Source organism: Salvelinus namaycush, chromosome 18, assembly GCF_016432855.1.
Source record: "Salvelinus namaycush isolate Seneca chromosome 18, SaNama_1.0, whole genome shotgun sequence".
Classification (NCBI taxonomy): Eukaryota; Metazoa; Chordata; class Actinopteri; order Salmoniformes; family Salmonidae; genus Salvelinus; species Salvelinus namaycush.
In genome coordinates this window covers 12,611,532-12,636,227 of record NC_052324.1, presented here as the reverse complement: position 1 = coordinate 12,636,227, position 24,696 = coordinate 12,611,532, and the positions used below count along the sequence as shown (strand labels likewise).

General features: G+C 41.3%; 1 protein-coding gene and 1 pseudogene across 1 annotated transcript; one reads left to right on the top strand and one right to left on the bottom strand.

Moving 5' to 3' along the window:
* Positions 1-1,557: 1,557 nt before the first annotated feature.
* On the bottom strand, positions 1,558-8,975 carry LOC120062686 (retinal dehydrogenase 1-like). Its single transcript, XM_039012740.1, has 13 exons — positions 8,919-8,975; positions 7,429-7,533; positions 7,104-7,244; positions 6,823-6,952; positions 5,018-5,079; positions 4,708-4,836; positions 3,708-3,821; positions 3,372-3,474; positions 3,043-3,227; positions 2,588-2,752; positions 2,297-2,454; positions 1,737-1,811; positions 1,558-1,630 (listed from the first exon to the last, which is right to left on the bottom strand). Exons 1-13 carry the CDS (start codon positions 8,958-8,960, stop codon positions 1,558-1,560), a joined length of 1,482 nt encoding a protein of 493 aa, XP_038868668.1. The 5' UTR covers positions 8,961-8,975.
* A 6,185-nt stretch (positions 8,976-15,160) lies between these two features.
* LOC120063550 lies at positions 15,161-16,008 on the top strand (annotated as a pseudogene).
* The last annotated feature ends 8,688 nt before the right edge of the window (positions 16,009-24,696 follow it).

Sequence of the window (24,696 nt, the reverse complement as noted above, 5' to 3'; positions counted from 1 at the left end):
GAAACTCCAATAAGAAAAGTCCCTTGTTTTCCATTGCAAAAAGTTTGCGTTCCATATCCTAATGATCATGACAATAGGAATCTGGCCAAAGATCTAAAGCCTGATTTGTAACACCCTCACAATCATGACATAACAGCATCCTAAATCCCATTTATAAACAAACATGATCAGATATTCTGTGACCAATTTAGGGAACGTTTATTTCTTTTTATTTGTCTCAGCAGAGATCTAAACTTCTACTCATTTCAGTCTGAAATCGTACGTTAATAGTTTGTAAGATATCCATTTGTAGTACTTTTTTTTGTGCCAGCACTTTACATTCACACTCGCTAATAACAGGGTAATAACTATGTTTTAACTACAGTAGTAGTTACCAATGTAGTTTCCCCCCAATCCTTTCCTGTCATCCCAATTAGCCCAAGGTTTGTTAATAGGAAGATGGAAGTTTCTATGAAATAACGCCGAATCAGTGCTGGAAAATGCACCATTACCTGTTCGTCTTTAGTTCTGCACTGTTAAATCCATTCCCCATAAAACTGTCATGTGGCCTTATTTAGTGCACAGTGTCTTAAAGTGTTCAAGTGACAAACAAAGTCCAGTTCAGAGGTTTCTTTATTGATAAAAAAAGATATGCACAAGATATGACAAGTGACATTCGGTGACGTGCTGTAACTTAACTAAAAGGAAAAAGACTTCTCGACGAATGAGTTATTGAGCTATTGGTTGGCCGGCGATTTGGTGTCACTTTACACTAAATAAGGCCACATGACGCGTTTATGCGGAATGGATATAATAGAAGAACTAAAGAGAAATGGGTAATGTTGCACTTTCCTGCACGGATTCAGCGTTATTACATAGAAACTACCATCTGTTTCCTGATACAAAACCATTGGCTAGTTAGAAAAGGATTGGATGCCATGTTATTATGCTGTTTTCAACAACCTGGAATGTAAAAGAGCTACCTTTTTGGTATGACAACCAATAAAATACAAGAGTTACAAAATATGTCTACGAATCTCTATGCCAGATATATCAGGTTTTATATGCTTACTTATGGGAGATTTACAAAAGCAAACACACACACATTTACAGAAATACACAGTCACTATCCATTGACAATAACAACGACAAGACAGTATGTACTATAAACCACACAATTATGATTCCAACGGATCTCAAACTACTGGACTGTTCAAATGGATCACATACAGTGTACCAATGATAGATTATACCAAAAACATTGTCTTTCTGTCGAATTGGACCACAATAACCAGTCGGATGCAGTTTCTATGATAAATCAATGATTCCAATTGATGACAAAGTTAACCGACTGCGCATGCAAACTTGTTTCGGATTAAGTGCTGTCCCGTCTAATGGTGATGATCATTTTGGGCAACCTTGAGCACTGTGAGAGCTGTTTTAAGCAGAAAGTGACTCCCTGTTTTGTCTAATAGCATACAATAGTCTGTGGGTCGTTGCTGAGAATTCCCAGTTGGTCCATAGAGAATTTCGGTGGAAGTCCTACTGAAATACTTGTTTGGGACCGTACAGCAAATCTTAGGAGTTCTTCTGTGAGATTTTGATAGTTACAGCCTTGACCTCTGTGTACTCCTGGAGGGCATACTCCCCTCTGAAACCCAGACACATGGTACAAACAATAAGGAAACTAAGATAAACAAATCGAATCAATTAATGTTGGTCTTATTCTAGAAATCTGGAAATCTGGAGTCACTCACAGTTCCCTCCCATTCCCGGACATTTTAAACCCTCCGAAGGGACATTGGGTACTCATGGCATTGTAGCAGTTCACCCTATGATAAAGAGGAAATAAAAGGACCAGCTCAAATACCTTTGAAATACAAAATCTGGCAGCGTAAATTCACTTGAAACATTCCGTCAACAATGTGCGTTATAAGGATGTGATTATTATGGTCCCGTGTGGCTCAGTTGGTAGAGCATGGCGCTTGCAACGCCAGGGTTGTGGGTTCAATTCCCACGGGGGGACCAGGGTTCAATTCCCACAGGGGGACCAGGATGAATATGTATGAACTTTCCAATTTGTAAGTCGCTCTGGATAAGAGCGTCTGCTAAATGACTTAAATGTAATTATTGAACTACATTTGAGTAAACTAAATAATCACTTCCTTATAACCTACAGTGTTGAAGAGGTGTTTCATATGAAATCACGCTGCCAGATTATAATGAGGTTTACAGTATTTGCACAGATCTGTGCTCTTTTGCCAGATGAAAATGTTGCCCGAACAGGTCAAAAGCTTTTGGAGGTGTCCATACATACCACACCATGCCGGCCTGTAAAGCTGAGGACACGGTGAGGGCTTTGTCGATGTCATTGGTGAAAACTCCGGCAGCCAGGCCATAATGGGTGGCGTTGGCCCTCTGAATTACCTCATTCACGCTGCGGAAACGCATGATCTGCTGCACCGGTCCGAAGATCTGAGCGAGAGAAGAGAGAGAAAGAGAGGAGGGGGAGAGAAAGAGAGTGAGACAGATCATTTGTGCATTCTCATGCGTGCACGTATGTATGTGTGTGTGTGCGAGAAAGAGTATGTTGTGTGTGTGTGTTTACCTCTTCTTTGGCAATACGCATGTCGTCAGTGACATTAGAGAAGACAGTGGGTTGGATGAAGAGGCTGTTCCGGTCCCAGGGCCCCCCCCCACACTCCAGTGTGGCCCCTTCCTTCTTCCCACTCTCGATTAGCTCCAGGATCTTATCAAACTGCTTCTGATCTATCTGCACCAACAAGGAGAACATCCGACAAGTCATCACCACACAAGCTTTGACTGTCATTCTAAAAGTGTTAATATGAAAGCCTCACATCTTGCGACTTTGATATTAAAACTCACTCGACTGTCCCGAAATGTTCGATGATATTCAAATTTACAGATGTACGCACTTCCACACGGCACGTCTCCTTCATCAAGGCGAGGGTGGCCGGAAAACTGATGTTTCAGGTCCGCGCAACTGTACTGATATTTTTATCAATTTGAGGAATAACAGTGTGTTCTACCACAATGCCTTACCTGTGGTCCCTGGTCCACTCCTGGTACCAGTGGGTTTCCCAGGACCTTGTTACGGGCCTTTTCCGCGCTGCGACAAACAAACTCCTCATAGATAGAGTCCTCCACAAACACCCTGGAGCCAGCCAGACAGCACTGGCCCTGGTTGAAGAAGAGACCACTGTGGGCCTGCTCCACCGCATACTCCACTACAACACACATACACACTCATGTTCATGAACACTTACTTGTATACACAGACGCATCCCCAAAACATATAAACATATACACACACAGACAGACAAGCATACGTATGCACAAACACACGCACGCACGCACACACGCACACTCACAGTCACAGTCTGCGAAGACAATATTGGGGTTCTTGCCGCCCAGCTCCAGAGTGACACGTTTCAGGTTGCTGTCACCAGCAGCCTTCTGGATGAGTTTCCCTACCTGGAAACCACCACAGGGAGAAATGCTCAATTTACAACATAACTAATACCAAAACCCCCATCCTATCTGGCAACCATTCACACCAAATGGGGAGGGCACTGGGCTGGTGGTTTAGGAGATAGCAGATTACGTCAGAATCTGGTCTAACAGAAAGGAGATGGTGAACTAAGGGTTGGGTGATCAGTGAAATGTGTCTCGATTGAAAGTGAATGGGTCATTCTCTGAATACGTACAGCAGTTGATCCAGTGAATGCTATTTTGTCAATGTCCATATGATGAGCAATGGCACTGCCTGCTGTTGGACCGTATCCTGGCAGCACGTTCACCACGCCCGGAGGAAAACCAGCCTGGACACACACACACACACACACACACACACACACACACACACACACACACACACACACACACACACACACACACACACACACACACACAGAGACAACATGATCTTATTAACTCAGGTCTATACTTTAAAATGTCTGATTTTGGAATCATTAATTATGGACGTGCCTCAACAACATTATGCCATTAGCTAGTTCTACCAGCTCTCACAGTCTCACTTCAGAATTAGATGTTCCTCCATGTTTCTCAATCGTCAAATTCCGAAGTTCTTCTAAATGTCAAATTTCAAAGTGTTTAAGGTTAAGTTTAGGCATTATTTTTAAGGTTAAGGTTAAGTTCAGACATGAACTGGAAATGCTTTAGGTTAGGCATTAACTCAGAATGGTTAAGGTAAGGTTTAAGGTTTGGTTTGGGATATCAAAAACAACTTTCTATCACTTGATTGAAACTTGCAAACTTTGGAATCAGAAGCAGATGCTTATGTCCATCCGCCATCCCCGTCCATAACGCCGAAACCTACTTGAAGATAACAGTGCTCACTGTTGCCCTAGTGGCCGGTTTCAACGTCATCTCCCGACGTCCTCAGACATGGATAGACGTCGAATACCGACTTACACAATGGGGGACCTGGCTGAGCTAGTCAAGGCAATGACTACAATGACCGCAGGAGCCTCTAGGGACAGAGTTAGGCGTAACTTCAAAGGTTTCACATAAGGGTAAAGAGCAGGGCCAGATTAAAACGGGAAAAACACACTTCATCCTTGAGGTTGAGGGTGAGTAATAGTTGTTGAGTAAGCGAAACATATCTTGAGGGTACGGCTAATGTGTTGTGAGAATACCTCTGAAGTATTAGAGGTGGATGTGCGTGTTCACATGTGTGTAGTCTACCTCTTTGATAAGGCAGGCCATGTGCAGGGCTGTTAGTGGTGTCTGTTCAGCTGGTTTGATGATTACAGTGTTTCCACAGCACAGAGCTGGAGCGATCTTCCAGGCAAACATCATCACAGGGAAATTCCACTGCATTCAGAGGAGCAAAGGTATGGGTTATATGAGAGCTGAGGACACGCGTGCGTGCGCACGCACGCACGCACGCACGCACGCACGCACGCACGCACGCACGCACGCACGCACGCACGCACGCACGCACACACACACACACACACACACACACACACACACACACAGGGCATTTACTTACTGGAATGATTTGTCCACACACCCCTATGGGCTCGTGTCGTGTGTAGGTGAAATACTCTCCATCTGAAGACAATGACATGTGAAGGAATTTGGGCAATAAGTCTGCTGTTCTGTCCTTTGAAAGTATTTCATCATTGTTACAGTACCAGTCAAAGGTTTGGACACATCTACTCATTCAAGGATTTTTCTTTATTTTGACAATTTTTTACACTGTAGAATAATAGTGAAAACATTAAAACCATGAAATAACACATATGGAATCATGTAGTAACCAAAAAAGTGTTAAACAAATCAAAATACATTTTTGATTTGGGTTTTTTCAAAGTAGCCACCCTTTGCCTTGATGACAGCTTTGCACACTCTTGGCATTCTCGCAACCAGCTTCACCTAGAATGCTTTTCCAACAGTCTTGAAGGAGTTCCCACATATGCTGAGCACTTGTTGGCTGCTTTTCCTTCACTCTGTGGTCCAATTCATCCCAAACCTTCTCAATTGGGTTGATGTTGGGTGATTGTGGAGGTCAGGTCATATGATACAGCACTCCATCACTCTCCTTCTTGGTCAAATAGCCCTTACACAGCCTGGAGGTGTGTTGGGTCATCTAAGCGCAAACCAGATGGGATGACGTATCGCTGCAGCATGCTGTGGTAGCCATGCTGGTTAAGTGTGCCTTGAATTCTAAATAAATCACTGACAGTGTCATCAGCAAAGCACCCCCACACCATCACTCCTCCATGCTTCACGGTGGGAACAACACATAAAGAGATCATCCGTTCACCTTCTCTGCGTCTCACAAAGACATGGCGGTTGGAACCAAAAATCCAAAATTTGGACTCATCAGACCAAAGGACAGATTTCCACCGGTCTAATGTCCATTGCTCGTGTTTCTTGGCCAAGCAAGTCTCTTCTTCAAATTGGTGTCCTTCAGTCGTGGTTTCTTTGCAGCAATTCGACCATGAAGGCCTGATTCACGCAGTCTCCTCTGAACAGTTGATGTTAATTAAGATGGGTCTGTTACTTGAAGCATTTATTTGGGCTGCAATTTCCGAGGCTGGTAACTCTAATGAATTGATCCTCTGCAGCAGAGGTAACTCTGGGTCTTCCTTTCCTGTGGCGGTCCTCATGAGAGCCAGTTTCACCTTTGCTCTTGATGGACTGCATTTGAAGAAACTTTCAAAGTTCTTGAAATTTTCCGTATTGAATGACCTTCATGTCTTAAAGTAATGATGGACTGTTGTTTCTCTTTGCTTATTTCAGCTGTTCTTGCCATAATATGGACTTGGTATTTTACTAAATATGGCTATCTTCTGTATACCACCCCTACCATGTCACAACACAACTGATTGGCTCGAACGCATTAAGAAGGAAAGAAATTCCACAAATGAACTTTTAACAAGACACACCTGTTAATTGAAATGCATTCCAGGTGACTACCTCATGAAGCTGGTTGAGAGAATGCCAAGTGTGCAAAGCTGTCATCAAGGCAAAGGGTGGCTACTTTGAAGAATCTAAAATCTAAAATATATTTTGATTTGTTTAACACTTGTTTGGTTACTACATGATTCCATATGTGTTATTTCATAGTTTTGATGCCGTCGCTATTATTCTACAATGTAGAAAATAGTAAAAATAAAGAAACACCCTTGAATGAGTAGGAGTATCCAAACTTTTGACTGGTACTTTATGTAAATACAATTGTTGATACACGTACTTTAATACAATAGATATATATATTCATGTCAACCAGGTGGATATGATCTCATATTTGTGAGATGGTCAAATTAAAGTGTTTGCGGAGTAACTCACCCACAGGAATGGTTTTGCCTTGTATCTTGTCAGCCCATCCTCCATAATAACGCAGGGTTTTAACAGTGGCCATCAGATCCACAAAGTACGCCATGAGGAAGATCTTCCCTGAGTCAAGAGCCTCCAATGTCTGAGTACATATACATTAAACAGACTCATGAAGAACTCCTCAGCAACATCTAGCAAATGCATAACAAACATTGAGCCCAGGTATGGGACATGTGGGACATATGGCTGTTGAGCACTTGCAGTGTTACACTGTGTGTGTGTGTGTTCCTCACAGCCAGTCGGAGGCGATCCCTCTCCACCAGGTCTGCCAGCCTGTTGAGCAGCAGCCCTCTGTCGGACGCGTCCATGCATCGCCATGGAGACCCCAGCTGGAAGGCTGCCCTAGCACTCTGGACCGCCTTGTCCACATCCTCCTGGGTACGAAAGTAAAGTTAGACACACACATGCACACAGACAGGCACACATACGAAAGTCACACAGATACAAACGCACGAACACACACCCTCTTTCTTTCTCTCTCTCTTTCTCAGCCGTACTCAAAGAACCACACAAAAAATGTATTGATTGATTGTTTGACTAATTGACAATGTCACTCACGGTGTCTGCCTCCTCTACCTCACACAGCAGGTCTCCAGTGGCAGGGTTGTGAACTGGCATTTTCCGTCCGCTGCAGGACTCATGCCACTCGTTATCAATGAATATCTGATCTCCCCAAATCACATAAAGACACAACAGCAAAACAGATGACATTAGTAAAAACCTCACTAATGAATATGCCATGCACACAGATCCAACAAACCCCAAGCTGGTGCTATACACTGAGTGTACAAAACATTAAGGACACCTTCCTAATATTGAGTTGCACCTCCCCTTTGCCCATTCACCCTCTGAATGGCACAGATACACGATCCATGTCTCACTTGTCTCAAGGCATAAAAATCAGTCTTTATGCTGTCTCCTCCCCATCATCTACACTGATTGAAGTGGATTTAACAAGTGACATAAGTAAGTGATCATAGCTTTCACCTGGATTCACCTGGTCAGTCAATGTCATGGAAAGAGCAGGTGTCCTTAATGTTTTGTACACTCAGTGTATACTGTACACTACACACAAACACTCCTGTGTCAATGAACTCCTAACCTGATCCTAGATCTGTTTGTGTTGTCTTGCCAACTATGGGAATTGACATGCCAAAACATAACAAAACAGCGACCATGGGAGTTGGCTATATAGAGAAAACAGATCTGGGGCCAGGCTAATGAACGCCCTCCCTCCTGTCATCCATGACCACGGGCCTCTGGCAGAGAGCATAGTTTTCCATTTCAGGGAACAGACTCCATAACAATGAGTTAGATTTTTATCCTCAGTAGAGCATGTTTTATAGCTTTGTCCTGACCAGATCTCTGTTTATTGTAAAAGAAAGATTAACCTTTGATTAAATCCTTTCACTTGATTAGATGCATCTGAGTGTTGTTAGTAAGTCAATATATTAAAATAATAAATCGTGGTTACTCTACTGTAATAAACTTTCTGATAAGATCACAGTAAACAGTTTACTGACTTCCTCTGCTCCTGGGAACCATCTTGCCAAAGGGATGTAAATACCACACTTTTTCTACTACATCTCCAATAGACAGACACACACACACACACACACACACACACACACACACACACACACACACACACACACACACACACACACACACACACACACACACACACACACACACACACACACACACACACATAAAGTATGAAGAACTATTAATGAAATACGCAATTATAAATAAAATGCATCAGAGCATGTAGACGTTTAGACAGCATTTTGTGGCTGAAGATTTAGATAGGGGACATCTGGAGAAAGACTGGACTTCACAACATACTGTGTGATATTCACTGTTGCAAAAGCGTTTTCGCCAGCAAATATACTACAAAACACTCCTAAAACGAATAATGCATAGATGATTTTAGCAGCAAAGTACTCCACAAAATTCAACATTTTAAACAAAAAGCAAAAGAGAATACCTAACCTACACAAACATAATGACATACTACATTAGCTATGAAGATTGTTCCAGCTGACCTTAGTGTACTGGACCTCCAGGTCAGGGACGGGCATGGGCATGGTCTGTTTGGCTGGCCCGGCGTCTCCGTGGTCCGGATCATGGTCCTGGTGGTTCTGGCAGTTTCCTGGCTCGGAGCTCATGTTGCCCTTTCCTACTGGGACAGCAAAAGGTGAAATTGTATGACACTGGGCTGAACACATGCCCCTCTCCCATCCCACCTACCGTCTCCTGCCCCTTCCTCTCATTGAGAGGCACTGATTGGACAATAGGCAAACCTGTGGAAGGGGGTGATTTGCATAGTTCAACCTGATTGGAGGGATGGTGAGAACCTGTGAGAACTTCACAGTGTCGGGTTCTATCAAAGAGACGTGGTTGGTGGACATTTAAGTAAATCAAACCGACCAATCAAGTTTCCAAACTACAAAAAGAGAAAGGCAACACACGATAATAAAAATCTACTAAAAGCAATACAAGCAATGTGTGTGCCCGTGTGAGCGCGCATAGTACTCGCAAGAGCAAGTGTGCAAACGTTGTCATCCCTATATAATTGTCTTCCCTGCAGAATATACCATATGAAAATTGTGCCAAATTAGATATTGGCATCTGCTACTGCCTCACACTAAGGGGTCAGAGGTCGCGACTGGCACCATAAAGTCGGGGCTGGCGGTGCCGGCTCCAGAGCCCTGATCTCATCTCATTAGGCTACAGAGGGAACCTGAGGACAGCAGGGTCATGTTTATTAGGCACTAAATTAAACAAAACAGAGTGAAACATGGAGGAACTACCTGGACAAAATGCTGATTTTAGTTTTCCATTGCAAAATGTTTTGAAAATGTTTTCAGTCCACTTTTTCAACCATCATTATCATGTCACCTGGACTGAAACAGGGAGGGACTACCTGTTGTGTCTCCTAATGAACACACCACTGTTTAGTTATTGTACATGAATGACAAATGTATCTTGTCGGACAGTAGTTGGCAAATATGTTGACAGAGCTGTTTTTTTTGTGACCCAAATGTTTTGACCACAGTAAAATTTGACTGTTTTAGTGACCCAGGATTTCATTGCTAGTCATGTGTGTAACATTTTCAATTTAACCATTAGTTCAAATTGTGTCTTAAAAAAGTTTATTTGGAAAAAATACTTTAGAAACAATGCATCATATTGACATTGTGTTTGCATGAACATTATTCTGATTGTAACTGATTGTAACTGATTCTGCATTTTGAAGCACTACTTGAGAAATACACAGAATTCAAAATATATTAGCCTATTATATTTAATAGATAATAGTTCACAGCAGCCTTTTTCATAATCGGCTGACATTCTTATAAAAACCAAAGTCACCTATAAAAAAAACGGAACCATTTGCACGTACTCCTGAAGAATAAAGTTAAAGTTATTTTACTGTCTTCACTTGATGTGAAAAGTATTTTTAGTTTAATTTTAAAATGAAATCCAAATTGTTTCTGAAACCAAACTTTATACCTGACATAATTATGGTACGAGAAGAAAAACAGGTTATTTACACAAGAATAATGTACATTTATTATAACTTAATTAACATTGACTTGTGACGTATGGCATTAGCAGACTGTGAGAAACAAATAAATGACTGGACGCAGTGGGTATGGACCTGAGTTTGGCTGTCTTACCTGTGCATGCAGATGGTGCACCTGCAGATTGAATGTTCTCAACTCCAATCACCGGCATGTCTTCAACTCTCCTCACTTCAGCCCCAAATTTCAGAAAGGCAAAAGTACCCAACGCAGACCCACCACCCTTCTTATATAGTTGCACTCACTGGTAAAAAAAGCCCCACTTCTTACTGGGACCAACAGAGAACCACGTAGCTGTCGCACCCACCAGGGACCCACGCCTTTGGGCCCATACGCTAATCACTGTTCAAACAGAACCAATCCCTATTTTCCACTTTACACACCACGCTTGTTGTACACTGGCCGCGAGGCAAGCACGCATACCGCTCAGCTTCCATGACCGTGAAACGCAGCATGTCATTTTTGATGTGAGGGCCACCTCTTGTCTTTCCCCGTCACCTTTGCATTGGTCCAATCCACTTATCTCTGCCGAAAGGGAAATTTAAAAAGGGACTAGTTTTACACCACTTTGGGTTATTGCACGCCCGATTTGGAGGCGGTAAACGTAATAATTGGGAAGATTTTAGCTTTGATAAGGGCCCCCTGCTGGCCCGCTGTCTCCCAGGAACAATACCATCGCATAACTGTGTCTGGTGCGGCTCTATTTTGGTGTAGCCTGTCTGGAAAGACGCAAAGTCCTTTGAAAATTACCCCTGGGCTTAGACAACATAACCTTCGTAATTAACCCTAGTTAAATAATGAAAAGCACAGCGGAGCTGCGTTTTGGAGTGTTGTAATGTGCCGTGAAAAAGAGCCATACGCTGATGTATTTTTCTCCTTATCACAAACTCAGCACACATTTTGGACTCACTTAGTAGGCTGATTCTTTGAGCCAATTGCAGTGGCGATGTGGATGATGATGAGGATGATATCCTTGACAGTGAAATTAGGCTCGATGGTGTCTTATAAAACTGAACATCTGTACGCCAGAAAGAAGCAACAAAAGCCCCATCAGTGCTAATTGCAACTAATGACCGCATCCCAACCCAATAGACATTTAATCAGCTCTATGTATGTGATGCGTGCGTGCATGTGTGTGTGAGTATGTGTGCATCTGTGTTTGCTGTGTGTTGTAATGTATGTGTTTGTGTGTGCGTGCCTGTGTGTATGGTAGGGTCCTGGGAGGTTCCTTGGTGGTGTCTCCAGTGAGTCTGGTCTGTGTTGGTTGTCGCCATGGCTCCGTGACACGTGTTGCCCCAGTGGCTGTGCTAATGACGGGAGGGAGGAGGAGTGGCGGGACTGCCGGATCGCTCAGCCTGGACTGGGACTGGGACTGGGCCTAGGTCGGTCAAAGGAGGCGTCGCAGCCTGACAGCACCGGGTGTCCCACAATTGAGCCTGAGTGGAACCGACAACCCATTGGAGAGAGGAAGAGAGGGATATGGAGGGATATGGAGAGAGAGGGGATTTGCACAGACGCCAGAAACATAGAGAAAGCAGGGCAAGTCAGAGTTACAAATAAAGTAAACATGCAGCATAGAGACAAAATGCTGAGTCTGGATTGGTGGCCTGCTTTCAATGTTGATACTGTATCATGAAATAAAAAAGAGTGTTTATTGCAGTCAATCCTGTACAAGTCTTCCTCTTTGCATTATCTTGTGTAGACTGGATTCCTTGTATGATATTATACACACTACCGTTCAAAAGTTTGGGGTCACTTATAAATATCCTTGTTTTTGAAAGAAAAGCACATTTTTTGTCCATTAAAATAACATCAAATTGATCAGAAATACAGTGTAGACATTGTTAATGTTGTAAATGACTATTGTAGCTGGAAACGACTGATTTTTAATGGAATATTTACATAGGCGCACAGAGGCCCAATATCAGCAACCATCACTCCTGTGTTCCAATGGCACATTGTGTTAGCTAATCCAAGTTTATAATTTTAAAAGTGTAATTGATCATTAGAAAACCCTTTTGCAATTATGTTAACACAGCTGAAAACTGTTGTCTGATTAAAGAAGCAATAAAACTGTCCTTAGATATATGTATGTAGATATACCATTAAAAATCAGCAGTTTCCAGCTACAATAGTCATTTACAACACTAACAATGTCTACACTGTATTTCTGATCAATTTAATGTTATTTTAATGGACAAGAAAAAAAAAATTCTTTCAAAACAAGGACATTTCTAAGTGACCCCAAACTTTTGAAAGGTGTGTCTAAGATAATTCCTTATTGTTTCTTAACCAAAAACTTTTGTTCAAGGTCAACACATTATATTCCAACTCCAAGGATCCTGAGACTTACCAGAGGAACATACAGATGTAGGATCTTAATTTGATCACACTGTTGTTGCAGGAAATGTCCTGTACAGCTGGACATAGAAACTTAGTGTATTCAAGGTTTAAAAAGGCTTCTAAAGTTTATAATTTCCACAAACATTTCAGGCTTGATTTGCCCTAACTAAAAATGTATTGACCCCTACAAAAATGTAAAGTAATTATAATCCACACAATAACTCACATTTCCTGTTGCTGCAGGATTATTTTCCTGCTGTGAGAAACTGGTCAAATTAAGATCTTACATCTGTACCTTATCTGAAAACAAATCGTAAATGTTCCCAAATGTGTGCTGTTTCTATGCTGCAAGACTCAGTCCAGGATCATATATGCTGCTGTCACTGAATCATTTGATCCCAGACCCACTCTTTTCATGGTAACTCTTGACATTTTAAACCATTTAGTCTTTCACCTTGTTGTTTAGGTTGACATTATACAGATCTGCCAGCTAAGTTAATAATACATTTCTCTTGTTTTTCTTCTGAAGGAGGAAACAACCATTTACAAGAGCAATGAAAAGCAGGTATAATAAACTAAACACATAGCATAGATATTTGCATTTGCCAAGGTAGCTGCTACTCTTCCTGTGGTTCAGCAAATTAAGGCAGTTAAACATTACAACAGATTTCACAACACATTAAGTGTGTGCCCTCAGGCCACTACTCTACTACCACATATCTACAACACAAAATCCATGTGTACCTGTGTGTATAGTGCGTATGTTATCGTGTGTTTGTATGCATGTGTCTGTGCCTATGTATTACACAACACACAGAACATTGTCAATCAACAGGGATCTTTTCCACAGTTAGGTGTGTAGGGTTAGGGTAACGGTAAGGGTCAGGGATAGGGTTAAGGGGTTTGGTTAAGGTTAGGATTAAGGTAAGGATCAGTTTTGATTTTGGTTAGTCTTTTTTTGCAGGTCAGCAATGTCATTATAGTATCTCCTCTTTTGCTACACCCCCAGTGGAGCAGGTAGCTATGTAAGCTCAACTTCCTGGGTTGTTCTGCAGCTCCCTTGACGCAATTTTGAATCCAAAACTATGGATTTCAACACTCACTTCACACACTTGCTCAGTGTCACGGGATTAGTTACATGTTGTCAGTAAGTTCATATCAGTACCATGAGCTGGACCAGCTCCAAGGGCCATGTAGGCTCGAAACCAACCAGTGGTTCAAACTACTGGCTCTGTCATTGCCTACTACTACACAGCTGAATCTCACTGACTTACAGAACATGTTAACTGAAGACGACATGGGCGATGAAACTTGGGAAAGCATTAATTTACAATGGAAGAAGTGAAGTGGGCAGGGGGACTGTTAGGCATTATGAGCACGGGCGAGGGATGTGAACAGGGCGTGACCAAAGTTTGGGAAAGCTGAACTTTATGCAAATACATTGTGACATTGCTGCGCTATTGACCAAGCAAAGCTCACTATAGCTTCCAGAACCTACTGGATTGATTGGGGATACCTAGCAGTACCTAACATGCTTGCTAGCTTGCAAGCAGCCAAACAAGGAGAAAACTAGTGTGGAGTGGTGAAATGCAAGTGCTAGTCAAGATGTACTTTGAGTGTACAGTAGTATAGTTTGCGTGTACAGTAGTATAGTATGTGACTTAATGAATTTCATGAACACCTGGGGCCTCTGTTCCATGGTGTGTTATAAAATATTCATTAGTTTGTCAAATTACATTAAAAAAAAAAATTCTGGAATTAAATTGTTATGAATTGAAATATCAAAAGTTTGATGTTTAGATTAATCATGTTATTTTCTCTCTTCGTGTTGGACAGGCTAGATTGCAGTTAGTCAGACAGTCCATACATTTTTAGAGTGAGGAAATCCAAACACCAATTTACAATAATTGTGTATGTTTGGCCAATGCCAAATGTGTGCGGTCTGCAGCCGCTTGTACACAAAATGATGAGAGAATTAAGCTACCGTGGACCACACAGTTAGCACTTGACACGCATATTGGGCACGCACAATAATGTCTCATCCTGTTAAAACAACGCAAAGAACAAGAAGAAAATGGAATGTTAGATCAAGCTCTATGAAGCTGTTCAATCGACCGCCCGCTGGTTCGCAGTCTATGTTTAAATAGGCTGATATGTCACTGCCTCTCATGGTACTTGGACCTGCCTAGTGCCAGTCTTCTCGCAGAGTGTATCCAGTCATCGGACCCTGCGGCAATTTGCTTTGCTGGGAGTCAAACTGAACTCATTAGACCAGTCTCCAACTTTAGAGAACTTCCACTCCTGGAATTCGGTGAGTAACATACAGTATCCTGGCTGGGGCGCTCTGAGACTGCAATATGAGGCTGACGTTTGGGATATTCCCAAAGGATGGCTCCTGTATAACCTTCTCTGGAATCACCTTGGCTCTCTGCACCCTCACCCTGCTCCTAGTGGCTCTCAGGGGCTGAAAGCGAGAAGGCGGGAGCGGCCCCAAAAGGCACTCTGCCCTTCAAGGCCGACCCTGTTGCCCTGGTGGGTAACCTGCTCCAGATGGGAGACCAGATGCACCTGTCACTGACGTGTCTCCGTCTGCAATACGGAGATGTCTTTCAAATGCATGTGGACTCCCTTGTGGTGGTGGTGCTGCAAGGCTATGCCACCATTAAACAGGCGCTGGTACGGCATGGGGAGGCTTTTGCCAGACACCCTGACCTCTTCACCTTCTCCGCCGTGTCCAATGGCACCAGCATGACCTTCAGCGAGTACGGCGCTGCCTGTGTGCTCCACAAGAAGCTGTGCAAGAACACCCTGCGCTCCTTCTTGCAGGCAGAGCCGCGGGGCCCTGGCACCATCTGTCTGCTAAAGGAGCACATGTGCGCCGAGGCGGCTGGTATGGTGGAGGTCATTTGGGAGCGCTCAGAGGGGAGCGAGGGGCTAGGTCTGGACCCTGTTGTCCCGCTGGTCACGTCGGTGGCAAATGTGGTATGTGCCCTGTGTTTCGGGAAGAGGAATGACTACAATGACACAGAGTTCCTCACTATTGTGCACATCAACAACGAGGTGTTGGAACATCTTCGCTGCAGGAAACCTGGCAGACTTATTTCCTGTGTCCCGCTACCTGCCGAGTCCGTCTATGAGGAAGATGGTCGAGCACATCAGGAGAATGAACAGCTTCATGGAACACAACATCGAGGAGCACCTGTAGACCTTTGAAAAGGTATTTGGGTCATGCACACACCTGGGTCATGCAAATTAGAGCACGCCTTCGGAAATGGTCTAAAACAGAAAACAAAACATGAATGCTTCTTTTTGGGTCACTCCCTGTAGTCACCCCCTGTTCCAGTCAGTTTTCTTCTGTTTGGTGCCTAATCCCAAACGGGATTTTATTTTTATTTTTTAAATATGCTTAAATCATACTTCATGAGTATATTTAAATTATCTAAATTGGAACAATTTGGAATACATTAAATGTCCAGTTTATTTTTTATTTTATTGGCATTTAAGTATATTAAATAAATGTAAAGTTATCTAAATTGGGACACTTTTTGTACTTAAGTATATTTTTAGTATATTAGATAAAGAGCAAAACAAATATATGTTGAATACACCTTAAGGACATTTTATTTATATTTCTCATAAGTGATAAATATACCAAAATGGTATTTGAATTAGAATTCCTGTATTTTCTTTACAAAAAAGTGTATTTATAATTTACTTTTACAAATACACTGCTACTCATTAACCACATTAGCTATTGTAATTTGCCATGTAAAGGTTACCTTGATTGACCAAGGCATCTTCTCAGCCAACGTTAACATGCCATTTACAAAGCAGTTGTGGCTGGAGCAGCAATTTACAAGTAAAACTTTTGAGAACTGTGCACCATTCACATTTCACACTTTAGTTGTTCACATAATGGTAATAAATTAACATTTAAATAAAATGTGTTATGTGTTACATTTGAATGAGATAAATATGAGGAACAATATCATATTATAAATCTAAACTTCAACAGAAAAATATGCTGGGGGATATGCACATTTCTGTGCCAATGCGTTTTTGACAGTATACTTTAAATATATTTTGTGGACATTTAAGCTAAATATACTTTTTGAAAGTATACTTAAGTATATTTTTTGGCAATATGAAAAACTATACTCTCAGGAGGCATGTTCCTCCACTGTGCAATAAACAATCGTTATCATTGTCAACTTTTCACTTTTCTGAACAGAATTTCAGAAAGTACTTCAAAACTCATTATTGGCACTGAACCTACAGTGTAAAAGTACTCATATCCCTTGGATTTATTCACATTTTGTTGTTACAAAGTGAGATTAAAATGGATTTGTAATTGTAATTGGTAACTTTTTGACAACAATCTACACAAAATGCTATAATGTCAAAGTGGAAGATTTATATTTATTTGTTTTCAAAAGATTGGTAGAAATAAAATAACTAAATTATAGTCGTTGCATAATTATTCAGCTCCCTGTCTGAAAAAGGACATGTCTTTCAAATTTTACTTTATTTTATTTTATTTAACCTTTATTTTACTAGGCAAGTCATTCTTATTTACAATGACGGCCTACCCAGGCCAAAACCGGACGACGCTGGGCCAATTGTGCGCCGCCCTATGGGCCTCCCAATCATGGCCAGATGTGATACAGCCTGGATTTAAACCGGGAACTGTAGTGATGCCTCTTGCACTGAGATGCAGTGCCTTAGACCGCTGCACCACTCGTGAGCCCCAAAATGGCTTCACTGCTGTGACATCTGTGAATTATTCTCTAAGCATATACTGGAAATCAGATACTCATCTTATTCAAATGTATTGTCATGGCTTTTCAGTTCTAGTTTTATCTAAAAAAATATATATATTAAAATAGAACATCACATGATCCAAATTTCAATTTCTCAGACGTGTGTCTTCTGTCCTCTTAACCTCCCTGGAATAAGTCTGATAGATCCAAAGACTGTGACTAATCGGTCTGTTGGAGAGACGGGAGAGCATTTGGTAAAAAGGCGATTCTACTCTATCTATGAGTAGCCCCGGCAACTACTTCAGATGGGGATTGGGGAGAGAAACAGAGATAGAGAGATCTCTTTAAACCCCGGAGTTACAGATGGAGAGGAGGGGAGGAGTGAGTCGGGTAGGAATGAACCCTGAGTGAACGCTGCGTGGTGCCCAAGGCTCTGATCACTTATCTAAAACAACACTCCCTGTCTTCCTAAGAATTTAGTTGTGATTAATAACCAGATAGGGGTTTAAATAATTCGCATTTGCTCGAGATACTGAAAGAAATACATCTTACCATATTGCTCCACTCCTTTTTCCGAGACAAACATAACATTTGGTGTATCATTGTACTGCATGAAATACCTAATTCTGCAGGAGTTAATTTTATATTAGGATACATGTGAGATGTTACAGGCCTGTCAGTGTTTATATTTCAGTTAGTACTCCATTTAACCCATCTCAAGTTCAAAGGTATGGTTTTAGCCCTCTCATTTCAGCTCTCTCAACTGATGGCAAAGTAAACATGTTATAATGTGACATATTAGTGTCTCACAATATCAGGATATTTCACAATAAACAAGTCATTCACAATAATATTCAAAGTAGGCACAGTAAGAGAGACATTAGTCTTTCACAGTGTCAAATATTTAAGTAGGCATAGTACAGGATAGTATACATTGTACAATTAAATAGTAGCCCTACATACAGTAATGGCAGAGTAGTAGAATACCAGGAATACTTGTACAGTGGTGCAATATAGTTAACAGCGGTGTTGGTGTAGAGATATGGAAAGAGTCATATTGTGACAAGAACATGGAGAGAATAGATACTTTTTTTTGTTCATGGGTTAGAAAGTAAATGTGTCTTCTGCTTTTCCCAACACCCTGCAGTGCAGCAACACCTGGTGGAGAGCAATTCTGAGGGGGTTAAGTGCCTTGCTCAAGGACACAATGTCAGGAGATGGTACATGGGAGCCTTCCAGCTGCCAGTTAAGTTCCATACCCATTTTTGTGTCATCCTGGGCTTGAACCATTGTAGTCATGGCACCACACTCATTAATTTGTCCTGTAGGGACACAAAGGGGTGCACATTTATGTTTTTGCTTTAGCACTACACATCTGATTCAAATCAAAGGAGGGGGACCCTGTTATATGTTCAAGAAAGCAATAAGCAGAATCATTATTGGTGGCCTCAGTGCCTGTGTGGTACTGTGGTTACAGCCGCTGACCCCAGCACACATATAACAGAGTCGGTATGGGTTCGAATCTGGCCCACTGCCCTTTGATTTACCTTCCTCTTCTTTCCACTCTCTTTCCCACTACTTTAAAAAAGACCTTTAAGAATAATAATAGGCTTGTATAATACAGTATAATGACCATATAGGCTATGTCTAATAATATGCCATTTAGCAGTGGGAGGATTGTAACAACACATGGGTGTGGAAAAGTGTCAGATTCTTGAATGATAATATCCAGTCATTGTCGCATGATTAAAGAGACAGGGATGGCGCGCACTGCTGGAGTGGGGATGGTGAAATCAGCTGTTCAACAAGCTGTTCAATCAGCTGTCAATCAACTGATGGCCCAAATCAGCTCATCAACTCAGCTAGGGAAACAAACAGTAGCCTGTTACTGGTTTTCACAACTTTTATTATGTGACAATGGATAGGCTAACGGGTAGCCTACAGTTTGCATTGGAATATAATCAAATAACAAGGGGCCTATTGCAACCATAGATGGCGCTAGATTATCGCCATATGATGTCATATTAAACCATCAATACGCAATAAATTCACCTGCACAGTTGATCTCAATTGCAAACATTATTGGTTACCTCTCCCTAAAAGATGACGTCGGCATTACGTTATGCCTCATTCACATGCTAATCGGAACTAGGAAACTCTGAAATGTCCGACTCTCAGAGTTTCCGAGTTCCTAGCATGTGAACTAACATGTGAACGCGGCATTAGTCCAGCTTGTAACCAAAGTCTTTCAAGATATGTTCACACTCTGATTTTTAATCATCGGAACAACTTAAACACATTTAGCATCTCCTGGCTTCCGTGCATAGTCTACAAGCCACTTTGGAACATCTACATTTGAAAAAGTCTAATAAATCCATTTAATAGAGCCCACACCATCACAATAAATCCATTAGTTACTTTACACAGGTCTAAAGAAACATGATATGAAGAAAAAGTAGTCTATTTTCAGAAGAATAGAATAGTATATTCTGAGTTGTCCTTATGTTAGGCCCAGATCTGGCTATGCCATTATGGCTGTGGGCTAAACTAGTTCATTAAGCAGACAAGATTTGCTTAGAATTCCGTGGCATTATTTAAAATTATTTTATAGTATTAAGAATACAACAGAACCTAACTGAAAAGAATAGAACAATTCCTGAGGGAGTGCACACATGCGGCTATTCTGTGTTAACAAAGAAACAGGTTCTCCTATATGCTTAATTTAGAGTTATTTATGCAACTTTAGTTGTGATAGAAACGTTGGTCTGTGTTTTGATTTTTAATACATTCTAAGTCGCATGAAAGGCCTGAGCTCTGCTTTGTTTTATTGTGCAGACTACACACACTTCATCAGTCTCTCATTCACAATTTGACAAGCACTTCATACATTTCTCACCAGGCCTCGAATTTCCTGCGGCATCCCCCTTGTGTGGCCATAATACCCCCTTAAAAATCCAGGCCTTTTGCGGCCAAAGTATAATAATAATAATTCCCCTCTCCCTGCAGCCATGCACCGAAGCACCTCTTACTCACATGGCTCTCTCAGATATCTCAATTCTTATTAGCCAATGCAGTCATGTGATTGGGTCCTTCTCACAGGCATCTCAGCCCCGAAGTAGACTACGAGTGAAGACAGCCAAGTGAAGACAGCCACAATGAGGACGCTACTGCGCATATTGAAGATGTTAGAAGAACTGTCCACATTTAGTTTTCGTCAGTCAACAAGATGAGTAGGCCTAACGAACAGCAGAAGCACTAGCCTATGTCAATCTACTATCCCCCATAGTACAAAAGTTGATCTATTCTATTGGTGAACTTGTCCTTCTGTGCGAGAAATAAATATTCCAAACACAATCTGGGACAGTTGTGGGATGCGATAGATCCTAAATTAATGCAACCACTCGCATCAAATAACATTTTAAAAGCAATACGGCTGATACAACAGATCAGAACGTTTAGCTTAAAATTCTGATAAACCATTAGGCTATTTCTTCACATTATATTACCGCGCACACGCTAGCAGGCTATAAGCGTGAATGTTCCAAATTGCAATCAATTAGCGGGAATGCAATTATGCATGTAATGCTTTACTATAAAGGTGCATTTATGGTGAATATGATCTTCCCCAAACTTGAAACTCACGAGCCGCGCACGTCAGTTAGGCTCTACACCGGTTGTAAAGTGGATTAATGTGCTTAATTTTGAGAAGTTATTTGGCCACTTTAGTTGTGATACAAACCTTATCAAAACATATAGACCTAAGGCCTAGGCTACATGAGGTTTGCGACTATGATTTCAAAAAGTCTTAAAAAAGGCATGCGCTGTTTCTTGCCTTACTGCACACAAGCTGGGCATCATTCACAAGTGATAATACATCATTCACAAGTGGCTAATATTGTCACCCATTAGACTATTCTTAATTTAATCTTGTCTTTACATATACTAAATAATATATGTGTGAAATTTGTTTTGATTTAGAATTGACCATGATCATGCCCCTGTCTCGGAACAGGGGCATGGGAAACAAAATACATGTCTATCCACTTACAGTAAATAGCGAATAGAGGAAGCTTTTCCCACGGTTCATTTTCATGCTAGACACGTAGGCTATAATCCTGTTTTAAAGCAAAGCAATGTGCTTAATATTAGGAAAGTTGAGATATAAATATAGTAGGCCTAGCCTATAGAAAGCTGATGGGATCCTCCTATTTTTAATAGCATAGCCTATAGAAATGTAGTACAACATGAGCTCATGGGCTCTCATGAAGTGTTTGATTTGATTACATTTGCATAGATGTCAGTGTGATTAGAGGGACAATAGAGTGCTGAGTACCAGGGCCCAGTTGCATAAAACATTTTAGTGTGAATTTCTCCCTTAAATTAAGTGGTGTTAAAAAGTTAAGGGTGCCCATGAAGTCCCTTAAGTGCTTCATTCAGTATGGATATCAATGTAAACATTATTTGTGGAGGTGACTGTTGCTTTCCTCTGCCCTGGATTCAAAAGGAAAATATCCACCAACTAGCTAGGTAGCTAGCTAGCTAAAATGACATACCCAAATCTAACTGCCCTGAAGCAAGGATATGCATATTCTTGGTACCATTTGAAAGGAAACACTTTGAAGTTTGTGGAAATGTGAAACGAATGTAGGAGAATATAACACAATAGATCTAGTAAAATATAATACAAAGAAAAAAACAACCGTTCTTTTGTATTTTTTTGTACCATCATCTTTGAAAGGCAAGAGAAAGGCCATAATGTATTATTCCAGCCCAGCTGCTTAATATGTTTATTAATAACTTTTCATGTTCAAAACTGTGCACTCTCCTCAAACAATAGCATGGTATTCTTTCACTGTAATAGCTACTGTAAATTGGACAGTGCAGTTAGATTAACAAGAATTTAAGCTTTCTGCCAATATCAGATATGCCTATGTCCTGGTAAATTGTATTGTTACTTACAACCTCATGCTAATCACATTAGCCTACGTTAGCTCAACCGTCCCGTGGAAGGGACACCGATCCCGAATCAGTTTTTAAGGTAAACCCTTAAGGGGAACAGTTCGAAAGTTTGGCAGGCTACTAATGACCATCAGCAGTTAAGATCAGACATCTATACTTTTAGAATGGTGGCCTCTTGCAGGGTTGCCAGGTCTATCTGAAATTTCTAGCCCAATGACTACTCAAAATTCACACACAAGGTCTGAAAACCAGCCCAAAAATGTCTTGTTTTTTTCGCAGCAAGAAAGGAGTTACCACATTTAGCCAAAAACCCTTTTTCCAGAATGTTATTGAGCAAATTAGGAGGTATTATGTGCCAGATGGTAAGACTACAAACCGTTATAAATGGCCTATTTGCAAGATTGACTTGTCATTTCAATAGCCATAGGCTAGGCCTGCTGACTAAAATCTGGATTTTAGATTGTAATTCAACTTTGCCATGGTATGGTTAGCTAGATGCAGGTAGCCTATAGCTACGGATAGGCCTACATCTAATTTCAGATAGCCTACAGTAGGCAAGATGTAAAATTAGCGATTTAGCAGCTTGCTTGACAGACTCATATATTCAACAAGATCAGCGAGATGATTTCAAGGTAAGAAGTGCTTCCGTTGCCCAATAGCCTCCTGGAATAGGCTACTGAGCAGTGGCGACCCATCATTCAGGGCAGGTGGGGCAGAGCTAAAAAAATATATATATATTGGTCCCTTTTGGAAAAGAGACCCTTAAACCCAGACTTGGACCACACATCCACTCCACTGAATAACAGGCTAATGATTGCTTTGCAATGCATGCAGTTAGCCTCTGATTCCTTCCAAGCCACTCTGTTGAATTTGCGATTTCCAACTTGTTGTGTAATGTTTATGTCCAATGGTTGATGAGCACCGATACGTTTTATCTATAATCTATAATAATTTCTCTTCAGAATTTCTCTTCAAATGACAAATATTGAAAAGGATTTGTCAGTAGATTGTCGACTTGATTCATGATTCATGTAATGACTGCTAGCATGCTAACTAGGATTTTGAAAGTATGACGTTGACATGATCTGTCCAATCAAAGCTACTGTAGAGATAACGTGATTTGACGTAATTTTATCTGTGGCCAATGACCTTGACCCTTCTTGAAGGGGCACTTCTAATGTAACTCTACGGCAGTACCCAAGGGGCTTGAATTTCCGAGCACTCCCCAAAGATTTTGCTGTGACGTAGTGTCCCCATGAGTGACAGAACACTGAGGCAATCACTGCGCAACTAGAAAACATTACCAACCTCTACACTCCGTATTTTCAGCTGGCTGATCCACCTCCACAGAAAGCACTAAACTAGGCTGAAACACCTGCGTTTTGGAGCTGCCTCACTCACTCAAGAAAAAAAGAGACCAAGTTTTTATGCCACTTATTTAACTCAACAAGTTGTTTACATTGTTTGCAAACTGATATATGACACGTATTAACGCAAAAATAACATGCAAAACCAGCAAAAATATATATGTACAGTACCAGTCAAAAGTTTGGACACACCTACTCATTCAAGGGTTTTTCTTTATTTTTACTATTTCTACATTGTAGAATAATAGTGAAGACATCAAAACTATGAAATAACACATATGGAATCATGTAGTAACCAAAAAAATGTATTATTCAAAGTAGCCACCCTTTCCCTTGATGACAGCTTTGCACACTCTTGGCATTCTCTCAACCAGCTTCACCTGGAATGCTTTTCCAACAGTCTTGAAGGAGTTCCCACATATGCTGAGCATTTGTTGGCTGATTTTCCTTCACTCTGCATTTCAACTCATCCCAAACCATCTCCATTGGGTTGAGGTCGGGTGATTGTGGAGGCCAGGTAATCTGATGCAGCACTCCGTCACTCTCCTTCATGGTCAACTAGCCCTTATGCCTGGAGGTGTGTTTGGTCATTGTCCTGCTGAAAAACAAATAATAGTCCCACTAAGCGCAAACCAGATGGGATGGCGTATTGCTGCAGAATGCTGTGGTAGCCATGCTGGTTAGGTGTGCCTGGAATTCAAAATATATCACCAACAGTGTAACCAGCAAAGCACCCCCACACCATCATACCTCCTCCTCCACGCTTCACGGTGGGAACAACACATGTGGAGATCATTTAATTCACCT

Coding starts and splice junctions, on each gene's coding strand:
- LOC120062686 (XM_039012740.1), bottom strand. CDS start 8,960: ATGCCCATGCCCGTCCCTGACCTGGAGGTCCAGTACACTAAG. Junction 3,475..3,707: donor CATTCACTGGATCAACTGCT/GTACGTATTCAG, acceptor GGTGGTTTCCAG/GTAGGGAAACTCATCCAGAA. Junction 1,812..2,296: donor TTACAGGCCGGCATGGTGTG/GTATGTATGGAC, acceptor TCTTTATCATAG/GGTGAACTGCTACAATGCCA.